The sequence below is a fragment of the Trachinotus anak genome, unplaced genomic scaffold (assembly GCF_046630095.1).
Source record: "Trachinotus anak isolate AG129_WGS33_773 ecotype Australia unplaced genomic scaffold, CSIRO_AGI_Tana_v1 ptg000012l, whole genome shotgun sequence".
Classification (NCBI taxonomy): domain Eukaryota; kingdom Metazoa; phylum Chordata; class Actinopteri; order Carangiformes; family Carangidae; genus Trachinotus; species Trachinotus anak.
Genome location: NW_027273863.1, coordinates 15,230,190 through 15,248,222, shown reverse-complemented (window position 1 = coordinate 15,248,222; position 18,033 = coordinate 15,230,190). Strand labels below are relative to the sequence as shown.

The 18,033-nt window shown below is 41.1% G+C and overlaps 1 protein-coding gene and 1 long non-coding RNA gene across 4 annotated transcripts in view; both read left to right on the top strand.

Moving 5' to 3' along the window:
* Positions 1-1,028: 1,028 nt before the first annotated feature.
* Positions 1,029-1,963, top strand: LOC139629296 (uncharacterized). Its single transcript, XR_011692940.1, has 3 exons — positions 1,029-1,142; positions 1,302-1,381; positions 1,825-1,963. It is a non-coding gene; the product is annotated as an uncharacterized lncRNA (long non-coding RNA).
* Positions 1,964-5,065: 3,102 nt separating this feature from the next.
* LOC139628536 (adenylate cyclase type 1-like) overlaps positions 5,066-18,033 on the top strand; it is a 38,168-nt gene continuing 25,200 nt past the window's right edge. For all 3 annotated transcript variants that reach the window (XM_071490274.1, XM_071490273.1, XM_071490275.1), the window contains exons 1-3: positions 5,066-7,468; positions 10,830-10,979; positions 11,329-11,447. In XM_071490274.1, coding sequence (XP_071346375.1) covers positions 6,860-7,468; positions 10,830-10,979; positions 11,329-11,447 — 878 coding nt within the window. In that variant the 5' untranslated portion in view covers positions 5,066-6,859. The remainder of the gene's footprint in view (positions 7,469-10,829; positions 10,980-11,328; positions 11,448-18,033) is intronic.

Sequence of the window (18,033 nt, the reverse complement as noted above, 5' to 3'; positions counted from 1 at the left end):
TAACATGTTGGCAAAAAGCTTCCCATTTAAGCAGACATGGGGCGATACTAGGATTAGTTTGGAGTCGTGTTTCTGGCCACTTGATGAATCTCAGTCCAACATCCACATTCCCTCTTGCTCTGTTTCTGTCTCCACTAACTACTGAGGGAAATATCTGGCTCTTTAACAGCTAAATTCTCCACTCTGCTCTGCAGCCAGTTTCTAACTTAGTCTGGTTGCTGTTTCATGAGAGGCAGGTAGCGTACAGTGGGTTTGGGCTTTCTCACCGAGAACAGCTGCTTGCTGAAGCTGGACAGGACACTGGTGGGAGTGGTGAGACTGAACCAAGCCAACCAAACAAAGCTGTGAGCAGAAAACCAAGACAATGATGCAGTCTATGAGTTGAGTTGAGGTGAACTGTGATAATTCTCTGTGGGCTCACCTTACTCAGTCATTTGATTCATTGTTAATGTAAAAATGTGGATTAGAGCAAGAGAAATTCCAGTTGCATTTAACACGTGTCCTGTTTTTGCAGTTTTGCCCATCATTCTGATTTGGTAATATTAACATTGCTCTCACCGTATTAACTGCAGGAAGTCAGATCATAGAGGTTTTAAACTAACTCCCAAATTAGACACATTTGGAAAAGAGAAAGCAAAAGTGACTGGTAAAAAAAAGATTACAGTCAAATGAAACATACTTGTGCACACACACACATTTTGCCTATTATCATTACCATCAATTTGTGCTCACTTTTGTTTTTATGTCCAAATGCAGCTTGCGTTTTTTGCCCCATTGGAGCTATTTGTAAGTTTTGTACTGCTACACAGCCAACGTTAGCATTAACAACTGTTTACTTACCAGTCTTGGCAAGAGCTTGAGCTGCCGCTGCAGGTGCAAGGCAAGAAGTGGTGAAACTCCCCCTGAGCAGCACTTCTTCAGGGCAGACTTGACGCCACATGTGACTTGGCATAGCAAAGTGATGAGACAGTCCACCAGGCCGGGGCTAGCTGGTTAGCATGCTAACTTCAGTAGGAGAAGAGAGGTGACAGAAATAGAAGCAAAACAAGAGTTGACATAGCCATTTTTTTCCACCACTGGAGACAGCACTTGCCATGTGAAGCAAAAAGTTTTGCTGAACTCGCAAAGTTTCTTCCAGACTGGTAAGTAAACAGCTGTTAATGCTAAGGCTGGCTATGTCGCATACCGTGTTCCCAGATTTCAGCAATCACTTTGGTGCAAAAAACAAGACCCAAGCTGTGGTAAACAGTAATTTACCATCAGTTTAAAACTTCTTTTGATTGTACTTTTCCTTCCTTCAGATCCAGGTTTGAATTTCTAGCAGAGCTGTTTCAGTTCCAAGGCAGTTGTGATCACTGCAGTGTTTCACATGACCACATCTGTAAGTGAACACATTCACAGGTTGTTTTCAGAGACCTCTGTGTCTGTCTCCCCCCCCCCCCCCTCTCTGTTTGTCTGTCTCCCTCTGCTGCCTCATGTGCTGCACAGTGGACAATTCAAGCACTCCAATTCAGTGGAGCACGTGATACTTTGGAAGACAGCCATTGTGGGAGGGGACAAGGCACATGTACTGGACACAAACACACACACACACACACACGTATGCACACAGATACACACTCACACATTGGCTCTCCCAGATTACTTGAACTATCAGAAGCTTTAAGAGGATTTCGCTATGGGAGGGTGCTGCACTTGAATCTCATGCACCTGATGGCTATTGATCCATCCTAAGCTCGCACACAGACACACATGCGAAACAGACACAGTTGTTACTTTTTGTCATTAGAAACACGCCTCTGACCTTGCCTCTTCATTTTTCAGTGTTCGGAGCAGTTGGAGGTTCTACTCTGCAGTAGTCTGCTCCTCTGGATTCAGGGCTACAGTGCAACACTTAAAAATAGCATAGCCCCAATCTGTCTGAGTGATAGGAGTGAGTTGCCGGACAGAAAGCACCCAAACGGTAATCCACACCTGTCACTTTCTTTACACAATCCCCTTTGCATCATAGGATACTATTACAATAAATGTGCCCATAAACCGTATAGTCTAGCTCTTGGGCTAATTAGCAATGCTGATGTGAGTGGATGATTAGAGGGGTGGTGTTGTCTGTAATGGAGGCGATGCCGAACATGTCCCTCAGATAATGTAGGCTGATAAGCAAAAGGTTGCAATCAGCAAGCTGTCATGTGGGAAAACGGGATGATATCATATACACTGTTTAGGGAAAGGAAGATTCTGATCAGGTTTACATTTGATGGGAGCACATTATGTGTTATTTTGAACAATCCTTGATTTACATTTCCTTCTCAGTCAAGATGTTAAAATTGAAGATTAAATAGAATATTTACCAAGGAAAAGAGATCTAAGAGAAGAATCCCCATAATGTCAAACATAAACTATATTTTTACTATATTCTCAACCCTCATAATTTCTTAGTCCACTGAGTCGGAATGAAGATGTTGAGCCCAGAATCAAGAATGAAAATGAATGTTTTATTTATTACTTTTGACAAATATTTATGATTCTTAAACATTCGTGATTTGAGACAAATTATAAAACACCACAACTGTATGTTATTATAGACACTGCTGTTATAATGGACACTAACTAGACTCTAAAAGCAGCAATAACTGGCTGACAGCATCATGTTGTCAACTTTCTCCCTAGATTGTATCTGACAAATAATCTCTGTCTCTCAACGAACAATTTCTTTAGCAATACTGACTTGACACACAGCTGAACTGTGTAAGATCAAGATTTTGTTTGGCAAATTTTTAGAAAACAGTCAAAGCCTGGTCAATGACCTTGTCGTCGTTGAAGTGACAAATGCATCAGCAGATGAATTACATTTGAATCATGGATTCATAACCTCTGCATTTATCTCTTGTGGCTGTATACTAGATGTGCTACTAGATGAGAGGGGACCAATCATTCTCTGTGCTGAATGAAGGATAAGCTTGTGGATTTTTTTTTTTCCCCGAGTCCAGTTTTGATTTGGTAATTATGTGTGTATTATGTTTTCAGCCCTGACAAATGGAGTTCTGCAGGTCCCTGCTCAAGGCTGGATTTGGACTCATTTCTTTTAGGTTTATGTGAGAAATAGCTGACTTGTGGCGATATTTGATTTACGCTTTGTATTCTACTTCATAAGTAAAGGAAAAAAAATAAATTCATCACCATGTTATGAAGGTAATATAACAAAATATCATGCATATAAAGCTCATATTCTCAAAGAGTTCTCCATCTTTTGTAGCTGAAATATTTTTCTTAAGTAGCATGTTTCTCTGAGGAGAGCAGGAGCAGCACACCTGACTGATAATCATGAGAAAAGGTGTGTGTTTTTTTTTTTTTGTTTTTTTTTTTTCTTAGCACATTTTAATTAAGGCTGACATTAGCTAATTCACAACATGCATTGCCAGTCCCTTTTGGGTCTCTCTTGGCTGTTTCATTTGCTGGTGTTGAGCCAATGTGTCTGTGATTATAAGACCAGCCGCGCTTTAACCACATCTGGACACTGGTGGGACTTCTCGGCTTCTGGGCTATCATTACAGATGATCACTTGATGACAGCGAATGTAAAGCACTATTTAGCAGCTCTGAACATTCTTTATTTTTTTTTTATTTGCTCTGCTTTTTTTTTTCATTCATCCGCTTTTTATCCTCTTGTCCCCCTTCCTGGACCAAACCAATGGTGTGTGAGCCATCTGTTTCCAGATTCAGAAATATCCTGCTGGTTGCAGAATTAAAGGCTGTGGAAATCTTTTTGAAGCATTTTTTGAGAGGGAAGCAGAATGACATTTCTCACTGCTCTGTTTACCAGAAGAGGCAAATGTGAGACATGGACCAAAGGCTCTCTATGACACAAATTTGGTTGCTAAGATCCCCTATATGCTATAGATGATCTTTTGGGAAGATGCTATACAAGTGACATGTGGCGGAGAAGATTTTTTAATTGCTCTAGAGAGCTCGGGCTTTTTAGTCATCAAGCTGTTATTCAAATAACAGTTTTGCAATGTAAATATGTCAGAAACATAATCAGCTGTTTTACATCATTTCAGATGCTGAGCTGTTTCATGTCTTTCCATCTTAGAGTCTTTTTTTTTGTTATTTTTTTTTTTGCATGATGAAAGATCAAGAGACAGAAATAGAAAGACAGACACGGAGGAAGTGAAGACGATTTTTTGTAGAGAGGCGCGCAGCAGGAAGCAGGCTGCTGTCTCCTTGTCCAATGCCCTTGGAGAGCAGCTTTGTGGTGTGAACTCCCATAAGACCTCTCTTTGTTCTCGGAAGATGAGGGCTGGCAGAGTGTGACCGTGCACTTACACCTGAAGCCATCAAAAGCAGAGGGAATAACACTTTTATGCCATACGATGCCTCTGCTCTTATCCCCCAGTGTTCATGGCCACAAACAGGCCAAGAGGTCCTGGGGGAAATACTGCACACCTTCACACACATGCAAAGAAAACAACTGTCAGTCAACAGTCGCCCCCCCCCCCTCCCCAAAAAAAAAGTACAAATCTGCATGTGCAGATACATAAATGGCAATTTGAATGTCAGATTTTGATCTGGGTTTTGAATGCATAGTTTGACATTTGCATCAAAGGGATGTGAGATGTCTCCTACAACTGAAAACCACAGCACAAATTATTGAGATTAATTTAGGAGCTGTTACATGAGGAATATTGAAACATCGATTAAGGTGATGACAGGAAATCAATGCCAGATTAATTACACCCTCGGCTACGAATGACAACACTGTTGTGTTTCATTTGCATATCACCTTCGTGAGAGCCTTGCTACAGTGTCTCTTGTCACTGACAGGCAAACTACAACAACACGTCAGCGCTTGTGTGTCAGCTAATGAAATCCAGTGAAAAGTAACAAGAGTAAAAAACCTTGAAGATACGACAGAATATCAGCCTAAAAGCAACACGTCCCATATCCTGTGTCCCACATCTTTCTCTCAGAGGAGCAGTGATAGATAACACGGAGGAATGAGAGTGGCGGGCAGATGAGAGGGAAAGGTAAGGGCCACTGTTGTGGACAGCAACAGAGCTGTGTCCTGACAAATCATTTAGTGTGATAGCAAGCATTTTGCTGTGATCAATTAATAGATTATTTTTTTATCTTTAAGTCCCCTCCTCTCTGCTCAAAAATGCTTTTTATTATTCTTAAGTCACCTGGATGTTTGAGCTTCACTAAACAAGGTAGTAGCCTCTAACTTTTAATATACGTGACACAAATTATTATTCAAAGCATTTTTTTTTAATCTTATTTATATATCTTTAACCCAACAGTATTCCCTATATATATTTAACCCAAAGGTAGGTGTTTGCAATAATATAACACAGAGAAAAGCAGTGAACCTGCACATTTTAGAATTTTTGCTTGATCATTGATTCAAATGGTTAGTAGATTGTCAATTGATTAATCGATTCAGGTCTAATACAGCATCAACCTACCTGAGCGATTTGTACTCAGAGAAACTATTCATGCTTACTATATTGCATGTTTACATGTATTATTTTTTGCCATAAAACACTTGCTTTGATGCTTCTCTGTGGCCAGACTGATCTTTTATAAAGCACTGCTTCTTTTTCTCTTCGTCTCAGAATTTAGTAGGGTGCCAAATACTTAACTTCTCTCTTTCTGCTCTCGCTACACCCCATCCTTTTCTCTCTCTTTGTTTACCTGTCACACTGTAGCTGAGTTAGATCAGTGAATGCTAGAATACTAACAGCTGAGACAGAGAGGGAGCCAGGGAGGAGAGCAGAAGGCGTGTGAGTGTCCTAGCATGGTGGAGTGCTGGACTTTGGCATGGGCCATCCATCTGTCACTTTCTTACACTCCTCCCTGGTACTGACGGGTCATGGCAATGGCAGCCTGTGACGGATGACTAATCATCCCCTGGTAATGAATGAGACACCACCCCCTGAATGCCAAGAGGATGCTGATGGTGAGGGTGAGGGTGGCTGCCTCATTGGCAATACAGAAATCATCATGATGAATGGTATGCAAGCATGTTATCCCATGTGTGTGCCAGCCCTCCAAATGGGCTACAGGAGCTGCCAGCTTGGGAGAATCTCTAGTGAGCATTTCATGAATCGTGGTCCGCAAAACACTGATGTACAGGACATCTATTAATTCTGCCTCCTTCCCTCTCATCCATTGTGTTTAATGCATCTGTGTGAGTGTGGGAGTCAGGAAAAGGAAGAGCATAAATGAATCAGTAAATGTAAAAATTAGATTGCACAGAGTGTAATGATGGAAACAGGGCATGTGTAGGTGGAAAAGAAAAGGAGGACATTGCTATTATGGATGATGCATGCACTGTCCTGCTAGATGGGTGAGGGACGCTCTGCAGCCGCACCAGTCAAATCGTCTTGACTGTGCGTTGAGTAGCTGAGACCTGTCTTATCTTCACCTCATAATGCGCAGGCGTGATCCTATCTGAGCCCAGCAAAAAGCTGTTACCATCTGAACTAGACGTCGTGTGCGCTGCTCTTCATGTGGCGCTGAAGCCGATGCTGAAATTATTATTATTATTATTATTATTTTTTGGGAATAATTTTGTCTTACAGATCGCGTGAAAAAAAAAAAAAAAAAAAAAAAAAAAAGCCGGGACATGAATGTTTCTTTGGAGGCTGATCTCACCGAACAACACAATCCAACCTGTGGATAGTGAGGAGCGCGTCTGTGGCCACCGGCCAGTCTCCCCTATCTGGGACGCTCTGCCTCCAGCCTGCCGTGCGCGTCTTTTCTTCCCACCCCCCCACCCTCACCGTAGGCTCCGGTCTGTGTCGGCGGGGGATCCGGTGTTCCGTGTTTGACCTACGCCGTGAGCAGGTATTCAGTTTATGAATGGCACTGGCATGGAGGAAATACCGTTTCAGAAAGTCAAAACCAGGCGGAAGAGAAGTCACTGCCCACCGGGTGTCCCTTTGACCACCATCGTGTGTGAGGACGAGTTCGACTGCAAGGAGCTTGAGTCCCTCTTCCAGAACTACAACCTGAAGCTGGAGCAGACCTCCACCCTCAAAGCCCTGGCCGTGCTCATCTTCATGTCCTCGACACTGGCCGTGGTGGAGTTGCTGTCCGGCCCCAGCCTCACCATCTCCAAGGGGTCCCATCCGGTCCACTGTGTCATCTTCGTCTCCCTGTTCATCGTAACTAATGTCAAGTACCTGCAAGTGACTCAGCTCCAACAGATTGTTAACCTGACGCTGCTCTTCGGCTTCACTTTCTCTTTCCTCTGCTGCCCCTTCTCCCTGGGCGCGATGGGGATGGAGCCGCCGACGTCCCCGGAACAAGGCATGTGGCAGCTCATCCTGGTCACCTTCGTCGCCTACGCGCTCCTACCTGTGCGGACACTCTTGGCTGTCCTGTTTGGAATAATGGTCTCCATCTCGCATTTGATTGTGACTGCCACTTCAGTCACAGTGAAAACACAGAAACTGTGGAGATCGGTATGTATATGCTACGCACAGATCACAGTTACTTTACCATTTATACTTTCCCTATTGCTAGGCCTATGTTCACCACCACAATTCAGCATCACCCAGCATAACATAATATAACAGGCCCATGCAGTGAAACACACTATTTAGACTCCAGTTCAGCACCTAGGACAGCTCCCTGTGGTTAGACTTGATAGGATTTGCTCAGGCTTGGATCAAATTTGACAAAAGTGTAATTCTGCCACGACCTGTTTTGGTTACAAAAAAAAAAAAAAAAAAAAAAAAAAAGACAAGTCAGATCATGTCAACTCTGTCATAAAGGAAAATTTTAGATGAAGAAGCTTGGTCCTAACTTGTGTTGGGCAAACTCAAAGTGAGACTGTGTGAATATGCTTGGGTTCTTTTTCCTAAATATACGGATAGTCCACCTGGAAGTGATTTTACATGGCCCATTTACTGAGTTTTTTAAGTAATAGTGAACTACTGGATAGGCTATAGCTGTGATTATGCATACCTGTAGGCCCAGAAGAAGAAAACAAAGAAAGAAAGAGGGAAAATGAGTGTGCAAAGCATTCTTTCTGCCCATGACTGTTTCCCCGGGGATATGATTCAGCCCTAAAGGAGCAGGCTGGGAATGAAGAACCAGAGTGACATCCTGCTAGCACCAGAAGTAGGGCAAATCGGAGGGACAAACACACACACACACACACACCACACTTTCACTATATGCTGCAGTTATGAAAAAGAGGGCAAAGTCATGCATGTCATTTGAGAGCTGAAATGGAAATTGGTACACCTCTCTCTGCACATTTATATCTTTGTACCTTTTTCTGTCACAATGAAACACACACATAACACACACCCGTGCACGCTCACATTTCTGACTGTCATCAGGTGTGAGGCAAGGAGATATGTCACATCAGTCAAACCCTCCAGGGGTAATGGAACCTTTCTGCCTCCGTGCAACATATTACATGAAGATTGTGCATTCCTTGGAAAACGAAGTTGAGATTTGATCAGTTCAGCACGCCCTCGGATGATGACAGCGTATTTGCCGAGGAGATTGTTTTCCCTGTACGTAGGCTATGAGATACCTGCGTAGCCATGTGAAGGACAGTGTTAGCTGTACTACCAGAGATAGCTAATCCATTAAGCTTAGAGATGAGCTGCGTGGCATGACCCTGCACAACCCAGGCTCGCACCAACCACCCACCTAGGTCCCAGGCACTCAGCCTACAGTACTGTCTGCTTTCATGGCTCAGTCTATTTGAAATATCTCATTACTGAAGGGAGTGTGGAATATAACTTGAAAAAAATTGGTTATTACTAGTTGCCTATACAGCTGTGAGTCTTGTTGTCATGCTCTGTAATAGCCGAACGTGTTCTGAATGTTCTCTGCCAAGAATATAGGCTCTATTCTTTTTAGTGCCACATTGTATGGCATTACCTGCATGTCTAGGTAAAGCTTAAACACTGAACAGATTTTGCACTGTCCAAGCCCATTTACATCATATAAATCCAATAACTGTTCTAAAAAAGCAACCCACCTCAGGGAATTTGTCTTCTATATCGCTGCCCATTAGCATCAAATGCAACAGTGATGACATGCATATTAAATGAATGCTGTATTGTCAAGTGTACAAGGCAATACAATGCTACAGGTATACATTGCCACCTTGAAAAGCAAAGGCTGTAATATCCTCACCGCGTAAAACTATGGGTGAGATATCTGCTAGAGTGAGTGCAGTGCAATAAGGTCAATAAGCTGCCGTCTGAAGGCAAACTGGGGTTATCACCGCCGATAAGCAGAGGAGTGAGTGTCGTACGCCACTTAACTCAGATGTCTACATTTACTCACTGGAGGCTACAAAGTAACTTGAGCCTTATTTGAACTAGTTGGCTCTTGCCAGCACTTGTGCCAAGCACAAAGACTGACTGCTGCTGCCAAAAACAGTCTTTTCAAGGCAATCTATTATTCATTGGAATGGAAAACATGCCAGTCTGCGGTGTTAGATGTGTGTTACGTTTGAGAAATAGTGTGTGCATCGTGTGACATTTATGATGCTCTCTGAAACATGAATCCCCTGAAATGACAACATATTCATTATAAGGAAAGGATAATGTCATTTGCTACAGCTTTTCTTGAGGTCAAATACACCCTAGAAAGCACTAATGATGAATGGCCTAGGATATGAAGAGAATGAATTCCTTTATTGTTATGAATATATAATTATTGCCCAGAGTGACAGCTTGCTTGTCTGCATGCTAGAGGTGAATATATGACCGTGTTTGGTTTGTGTACAAAGTCATAGCCAGCCAACCTCGGTCATGTAGAAAAAAAGCTCTCTTTTCTTTGTGTCCTGCACAAGGTTGAAGCAGTCATGCTGCTGTGCATCTGATGTGACGGATGAACCACAGCACGGACTCTCAAAAGTTTTAATGTCACAGACGCCCAAAATAGAGAAATATTATGCCCCGCCACCCTCTCCCCCATCTCTCATATGTGAGGATGTTTGTTGGGCTTGATTTAGTTTTGATACATGTTACATCATACATGTGGGAATCAAGGGAAAATCTGTGATCGGAATAGTTACAGTATATAACCACTCTGTAAGTAATACTTTATGATGGGATAGTTTATAGTGAATTTATTCAGGTCAATTCAACGCAGCTTCATTTATCTCTAAAGTGCTTTCAGGCCGGTTTCAAGTAATTGTATGCAGCGGCTCGCCACCCAGATACAGAACAGATACGCACACAATATATAGGAAAAGACAGAAAAAACTGAAACACAGTTTCACACTCAAAAAACTAAAAAGGAAAATCTAAGACTGTACATTTAAAAAAATATATTTAATACTAATACTCTAGCATGCAAGGTGCTAAGGCTGCACAAAAGCATAAAATCGTAGAATATGAGGAATTGAGAAGACAGATTTAATTCTATATATAAACCTCTTTAGGTCCCATTTGATGTTCCTCCATCCCATTTTCAGGACCTTATATTAGGGACACACTTTCACATTGCAAATGTACATGCTTATGTGCATATACAGTTACCATAATAATGCATTGTGCACCAATACACACAGACAAATGTTCAAATGTAGAATGATAAGCAAATAAGCAAATGGCATAATCATGATTTGATTATTTTAAGTGTGAAAATACAAATTCACTTTTCACTCATCATTTTTAAGCACACGTCTTTAAAGGGACATAAAATATACAGTAGAATGATTACAGTACAAATCAAACAGTCAGTACATTCACTGCCAACTCTTAATTATTTCCTCATAGGCTACTGTATATGTTTCTAACAACTGTACTGAAGAATTTCAACAACGTATCATGTTTTTTCTGTTTGCAGTTGGTTGCCAACACAGTGCTGTTCACCAGTGTCAACCTGTCAGGGCTGTTTGTGCGCATCCTGACAGAGCGAGCCCAGAGGAAGGCCTTCCTGCAGGCTCGCAACTGCATTGAAGAGAGACTCCGCATGGAGGACGAGAACGAGAAGCAGGTACAGGCACCCGTACACTGCTGAAACTATGGGTAAAATTAGATGTGTGTCTGTGTCTTTTTTTTCTCTTTTTCCCATTCTCTCTCTCTCTCTCTCTCTCTCTCGCTCACTCTCTCATGCTGCGAGTCATTTTGACACATTATTCATTTCTGTTATATTTCATACCTTTTTGTCTGGCACATTTCTTATTGCTACTAACACTTTGTTCTCTGATAACTTTGCTGTATTTGATTGTATAAATGTATATTTAAACTTACTTTATCCCCCCCCCTCCCGCTTTCTCTTTAACACACACCCATGTGCGCACACACACACACACACACACACACACACACACACACACACTCAGGAGCGCCTGCTAATGAGTCTGTTGCCCAGGAACGTAGCTATGGAGATGAAAGAGGATTTCCTGAAGCCCCCAGAAAGGATCTTTCACAAAATCTACATCCAGCGCCATGACAATGTCAGGTAGGATCCTCACATCAACCCAGCGCAGCCATGAATGAGTCACAGTGGTATTTAAACTCCTTTTAGCTGTGAATTGAATTAACTAATTCTACTTTTAACAATGGCATTTGGAGATACTCCATTCTCCTCATGGGATAATTTCCAGCTGAAATGGTGGAATAAATGCTGTCTCAGTGCATTACAGTGTGTGCTAAAGAGGAGCTGAATAACTTGACCAAACATGTCCTTTGGGAAGAATACTGAAGGCTACACAATATAGTGTGATCTGACCCAACAGCATCCTGAAACATTAACACTGCCCCAGGCTGCAAAAACCGAAATGTTTAATTCTTCACACTGAATATCACGGTTCAACCCCTGACTCAGTCCACATAACACTGAATGGCAAAGATACTTGTGTACTATTAGCGGCTACAAGGAATTAATTCAACAACTACTGATGTCAAGGTCATAATCTGATCATATTTTTCCTGTGCTAAGGCTAATATGCCAGTGGTGCTATTGCTAACTTCCGGACCGTCATATCGAAGCAGCCCCCAGGAGCGACAAGATTTCTGGAGTTAGGGTTAGGGTTCCTTCTGGGGGAAGAGAAAGGCAGATCACACAGTGCTTAGTGAGGAGGAGATTCCTCAGTCCTGCATGGTTGTCAAGCTTCCAACTGTTTTATGGCTATTGAAACACAGGTTAACTGAAATGTGTGACAAATATATATACATATATATATATATATATATATATATATATATATATATATATATATCTCATAGTCGGCACTGTATTGTTTCAAGCTGTATAAGACAAAGTAATATGCATTTTCTCTGTGTCTATCCCCGTGTCGCCCTTTGAGAGAAGTCCAGAATCCAAAATGTTATAAAATTAAGTAATATCAGCAAAATGTATCAAAAATAAAAGAAGTCATTAGAATCTCATATGTTATATTACAGTGTTATTATGACTGATTCATTTACATTGAAGCAGCATTTTAATGTCAAAGCCAGTCAAGACAGAGCTAATTTTCACCACCTTATATACTACTGAGTTGTTCAAACCAACTGATTCTGAAGGTAACAGCTGGTAACAGCTGTCAATTAATGTAGTGGAGTAAAAAGTACAATATTTGCCTCTACAGCGAAGTAGAGTGGAAGTATGGAGTTGCATCAAATTGAAATTCAGTTATGTACAAAAACATCAGTTTAGCCAAGCACAGTGCTTTGTTACAAATCACCAGTGTAAATCTGCATCTCGCTCCTGCACTTCTTCTTCTCCTGACTCCTGCAGGTGTAGTGAGCTGTGATTGGCCATTTAACCCTTTGTCAGAAAAATGTAAACAGTAGGTTTGAAAACATTGATGTTCGCTGCCCCACTCTCTGCAATCTCTAAGTCAGATTGCTTTAGTTCCTCCTCTCATCACTCCTTGTTGGTCTGTGTCTCTTTCTGTATTGTTAAAACCCCGTCATCATGCTCCAACATTTCCTAGTTTCCCTTTCTTATCTTCTTCCTCTTCTATCTCCTCTCCCTCCTTTCCTCTGTGCTCTCAGAGCAGCAGGGAGGCTTGAGCAGGAGAGTTTGCTTAGCCCCAGGATTAAGTTGCTACAGGGGATTAAATGCAATGGAGACTAAATTCTGGTTGCATAACACTGTGTGTGTGTGTGTGTGTGTGTGTGTGTGTGCGGCATGGTCAAATATGGACACATCTCAGTGGAGTTCTGCTGATTGCTTTTGTGCCTTGAACTCCTTCAGATAGCCCCACCCTTTGAGCGTGATCTAGACTGGATGCATGATTTATGTGATTTGGATGGACTGTAATTAGAAAGTAAACAGTGTGCAGCACAATTTACTCAGAGTTTTCTCCATTATGCTCTGAGACTGTGGGCAGTGTTTGATCTGATTAAATTCCAGCCTGGGGGATATTGTTGTAATCAGTCACTGAAAAACAAATATGACTCCAAAAGTAACAAACCTAAAGTTTGTTTAAGAAGATATCTGCAATGTTACTGACATAAACTTTCATTAATAAGGATTTGAAGTAAAGTAACTAATATGATAATGATATGATTATAAAAATGCTCTTGAGCTGGAGACAAACAGTGATTTCGGTAAGGAGGACATTTTTAAACCACCAGTAATTAAATTGTTTCTTAATTTATCACGTCACTTAGAATAGATTGCATTCTTATTATTTAAATGATTAATCACGGGAAAGCAATGATGAATTATGAGCATGCACTGTTTAATATCACGTTGCTCTTTTAATTAAATAGCTTTCAGATTTATCATCATTTATAGTTTAGCGCTCTCTTGAATGCGACATGAATTTTCACTACTCCTCTTGTTTTTAATTCACAAGCATTGCCATCATGTTTATATCATTTAATTCCACCCCCACACATACAGTACAGTCAATATGCACAATATGCGAGTTAAAGACGAATTTCCACCAATCAAGGTGGAGGAGGTGTTTGTTTGTTGCTCAGTTGACATAGAATGTAGGAAGCTACGTTAAGTATTTCTTAGAAAAAGCGACTGATGGGGATAATGTGAGGATTGAGTGAGTTCACAGAGAGAAATGTTAAAAAAAAAAAAAAAAAAGGTGACCTACTTGGGTCACTGACGGAGCAGATTCCTAATGTTTGTAGATGCTCATTCTCACTGAAGAAATTACAGTTTATCCTTCAAAAATACATTGTAAGCACCTTGCACTCTCTCCTGTGTTACCCCCCTTGTTGGCCCGATGTCAGCACATCCGCTGCCCACATACTGTCGCTCCAGAGGGGCCCATCCAAAGTTAACCCTTGAGTTGCCATGTGGCTTGTGTCTTCTGCTGCGTAATTAGATTTAAATCACATCTGCCAAAATAGCTGCAGTGTAAGGCCTCCCACAGAGGCAAACAGGAGATTAGCATAACTGGGGGAATAACTTTCCTCCAATATGTGCCACCGGAGAGGAAAAGATGGATGAGAGTGTGAGGGAGGTTGGATCAGATGATATTAGATATTAGCCAAGTTACCACAGGAATAATCATGTTTGTATTACGTGGCTTGCTCATGTGAACTGTAGCGCCTTTGTCTGCCGTAGATGATGAGTTTAGTGAGTCAGAGGCTTTAGTTGAGGATGAGGTTTTGACCTCGAGCAGTGAGTATAGTACAGTAGCTTTGGTTGAGGAAAATGCTGAGTCTAGAGTAACTTATAGCTGTTGCCAAGAGTGCTGCATTGCTTGCTTTGAAGATTTTGCCGGAGGACATTTAAAATCAGATGCCGAAGTTCCCAGATGAAATCCGCAGTCTGCAACCTCTGTGCTTTTCTGTCGTTCTACTCATAAAAATGTGAGCGCCGTCGAGGTTTAAGATTACTCAATGAAAATTATTTTTAACACAACTGCAAATTCTGTGTCAAATATCTACCTACACAAGTTCGTACTGTGGCCTACCTACACAAAGTCCACTACTTAAAGTGTTAGTGACTATCACTGCAGTTTACCGCTTCAAATGTATATGTATGAATTCAAATCATGTCATGCAGACATGCATACATATTAAAAGTAGTGCTGTGCAGTTAGAAGTTAGCTCCAGATATTTGTGATATGAACTGCATGTTCAGCACACACCCAACACTCATATTTATAATTGTCTTTATGATTTAGTTTGCCTGTCCTAGCACACGTGGATACAGTTACTAATTACTGAATGAGCTCATGTGTTCTCCTTTTGACTGCGCATCCCTGGATTTATGCACCTCTATGATGTGCTGAGCAGACCAAGTTGCTCACGTTGCTAAGGTACTTAATCATAAACATTTTTATGAGCTGAATAAGCAGTCACTAACACAAATATTTGTGGCTCGTTTTGAATCTACAAGCATCTTTCGACCTATATTACATGCTGATTGCGGTGCAGTGTTTACAGAGTACGCCACTATAATGACAGCAGATTCCTGTGTCTCTGTAAAACTTTCTTGTTCATTCTTCTTCAAGTGTCTCCATCGACTGCTCTGATCTAAATAACTCTTCCATTAAAGCGTACTGCGTCTTCAATGGTGCACTAGAAAGCTGACCCGCACTCTGAATGGAGTGCACAGCACATGCGCTGTGGTGTGCATGTGGTTGAAATGAAGTAAACAAAGCCAAAAATAACTGTGTTCAGTGAAATTCACAGGAGGTCATGAGATATTGGCGCCATGCACTCAATGGGATGCTCTCTGCAGCACGAACATGGCAGGTTAATGCTTCATGCACAGCCACATGTATAGTAGGAGCTTCAGTCGTACATCAATTATTCAAGCAAGACAAATGCAAAAACTTTTGTTTGTGATCAGAAAATCTTCTGCCTAAATCCGCCTACAAAAACATAACCAAACCTTGCTATTTTAAGGGCTGTGGATAGGGAAGTGTTATAGAATGTAGAGTTATACAACTAGAAGGTCACCCAGAGCACAGACTTCCACCAAGGTCAATGTCAAACGACATGCACCAGTCTTAAGAGAAAAAAAAATCAAATTTATACTAAATTATCCAGATCTGTCCCAAAATTCCCTGACCCACGTCTCATCCCTCCACCAAGTTTGGTGCAAATCAGTTCAGTACTTTTTGTGCAATCCTGCTGACAAATAAACAGACATGAATGAAAACATAACCTGCTTGGCAGAGGTAATGATGTGCAGAGGAGTACTTGAACTGAAGACAGTTCATCATGAGAATGAGTCTGCTGCTTCCACACACATTTCATGAACCAAACACAGACTGAGACACACAGTATGTCACTATGCAGGAGTCTGTTAGCAACCATAATGGGGGATCGTCCTAAAAAAAATTGTGGAAGGCAACTATCTTATACTGTAATATAATGAATATACTGTAACTCCACTGCTCCAGGCAGATGTTGTAGTGGTTCAAAAACAGGGATCTGAAAGAAACAACATTGTTTGTCACAAGCAAAACTAGTCCTCGACTCTTCATAGCCACCAGTCTACACATAAATGAGTGATCAGCTCCAAATCTAACAACATGATTTCACAGAGGAGTTTGCAACCTTTCTCTATTCAATTACATTTATATTCACAATAGAGAATTTTAGTAATTCAAATCAGTAAAGTGGGACAGTGACATGATGATTCATTTTACAAGCAGCTTGTCTGAGTTTACATTTCAGTCCAATTTAATTTTGATGGTTAAATGATGAAAAGACGGTCTATTCAAAACAAACAAAAAAAATGAAAGTGTTTTGTGTCCAGAGGAAGTCATGAAACAAAATTTGTTGTGTTGGATAAATAGCTGGGCATGTGTTGTGTAGGTTGATCAGTCCAAATCAATTTTCCAGCTCTTTGGTCTATTGTTGGGTAATTCACTGCACAATTATAGATGCTTCAAATGTATCCATACTGTGATGACGTGTTTTTATTTTCACCCACAGATCTGAAATACATTATTGCATCAAGTTCAGCCTTTTTTTCAGAGTTTTAGCGAATTCAACTTTAAGTGTTTACACTAACACAGTATTTAATGTTCCAAATATTTGTCACCCACAGATGGTTTGCCAATTAAAACATTCACACAATTTGAATCCATTGCCGTTCATTACGGTGACATCTGTGAGACAACAAAATGACATTTAGCAGCTCTCTCTTAGAGATCCAGCACTCTGTCACATTGTGAAAACTCCAGCCCACATGAAGACGGCAGTGTGCCGTCAGTGAGAGCCGCAGACATGCAAGTTGTTCAGGACAGTCAGAGTTCGATGACTAATCCCCTTCACACCCTCTGCTGGCACACGGCACTCAGGGCAAATCCTTCACAGGAAAAGTTCCTGTTCTGCTCTGATGCAGATTGATAATGAGTCGATCTCTCAGGGGTACAAGGACCATATTAAAAGTTTTCAACACCTTTCCTCCCGGGGTGCATTGTCAAGCTATAATGAAACATGATGAATAAGATAATCAGCATATATGACACAGAAAATACTTCAAGTATATAAAAAGTGAAACTAATGTTTGCCAACTCTTTAATGCTAAGTTTGAAGTTTGAACTTTGTGTAAAGAGATACTATCAAAAATGATACTGCAGCTGCACAGAATTGGACATTTTTCCCAACAGAGCCATTTTTGGATCTATTTGTGGAAACAGTGTCTAGGATTCTATTGCTATTCTCATTAGCATTAGCTGTCTCTCTTCCATGGTTCAATTGGTTGTCCAGTTGTAGTCTATAGTCTATATCAGACTGTGTAAACTACAGCTGACCTGTAACCTCAGTTCTCCATATGTTACATTGTTATTCAGCCTCAAACCACAGACAGGACTAACTACAAAAAACGACGGCTAACAACATCAACTCACAACGAACTTCCTGTGTAGCTGTTATGAAACTCTTTTTGGTGCCCACCTTCACAGATATTGGACCAACCAAAATACAATTAGCCTGAACCAAATTTTCCTGCTCCCAGGGGGACACTAATGCAGGGGTAGTTATCACTGCAGAAAAATAAATAAAACTTCAATTTCTTCTTTTTGCTAATTAAGAGTTTGACCGCATGAGTGCAAAAGTGAAAAGAAACAGCAAGGATCTAAACGCTGAATTACTTTTGAATTCAATTTTAA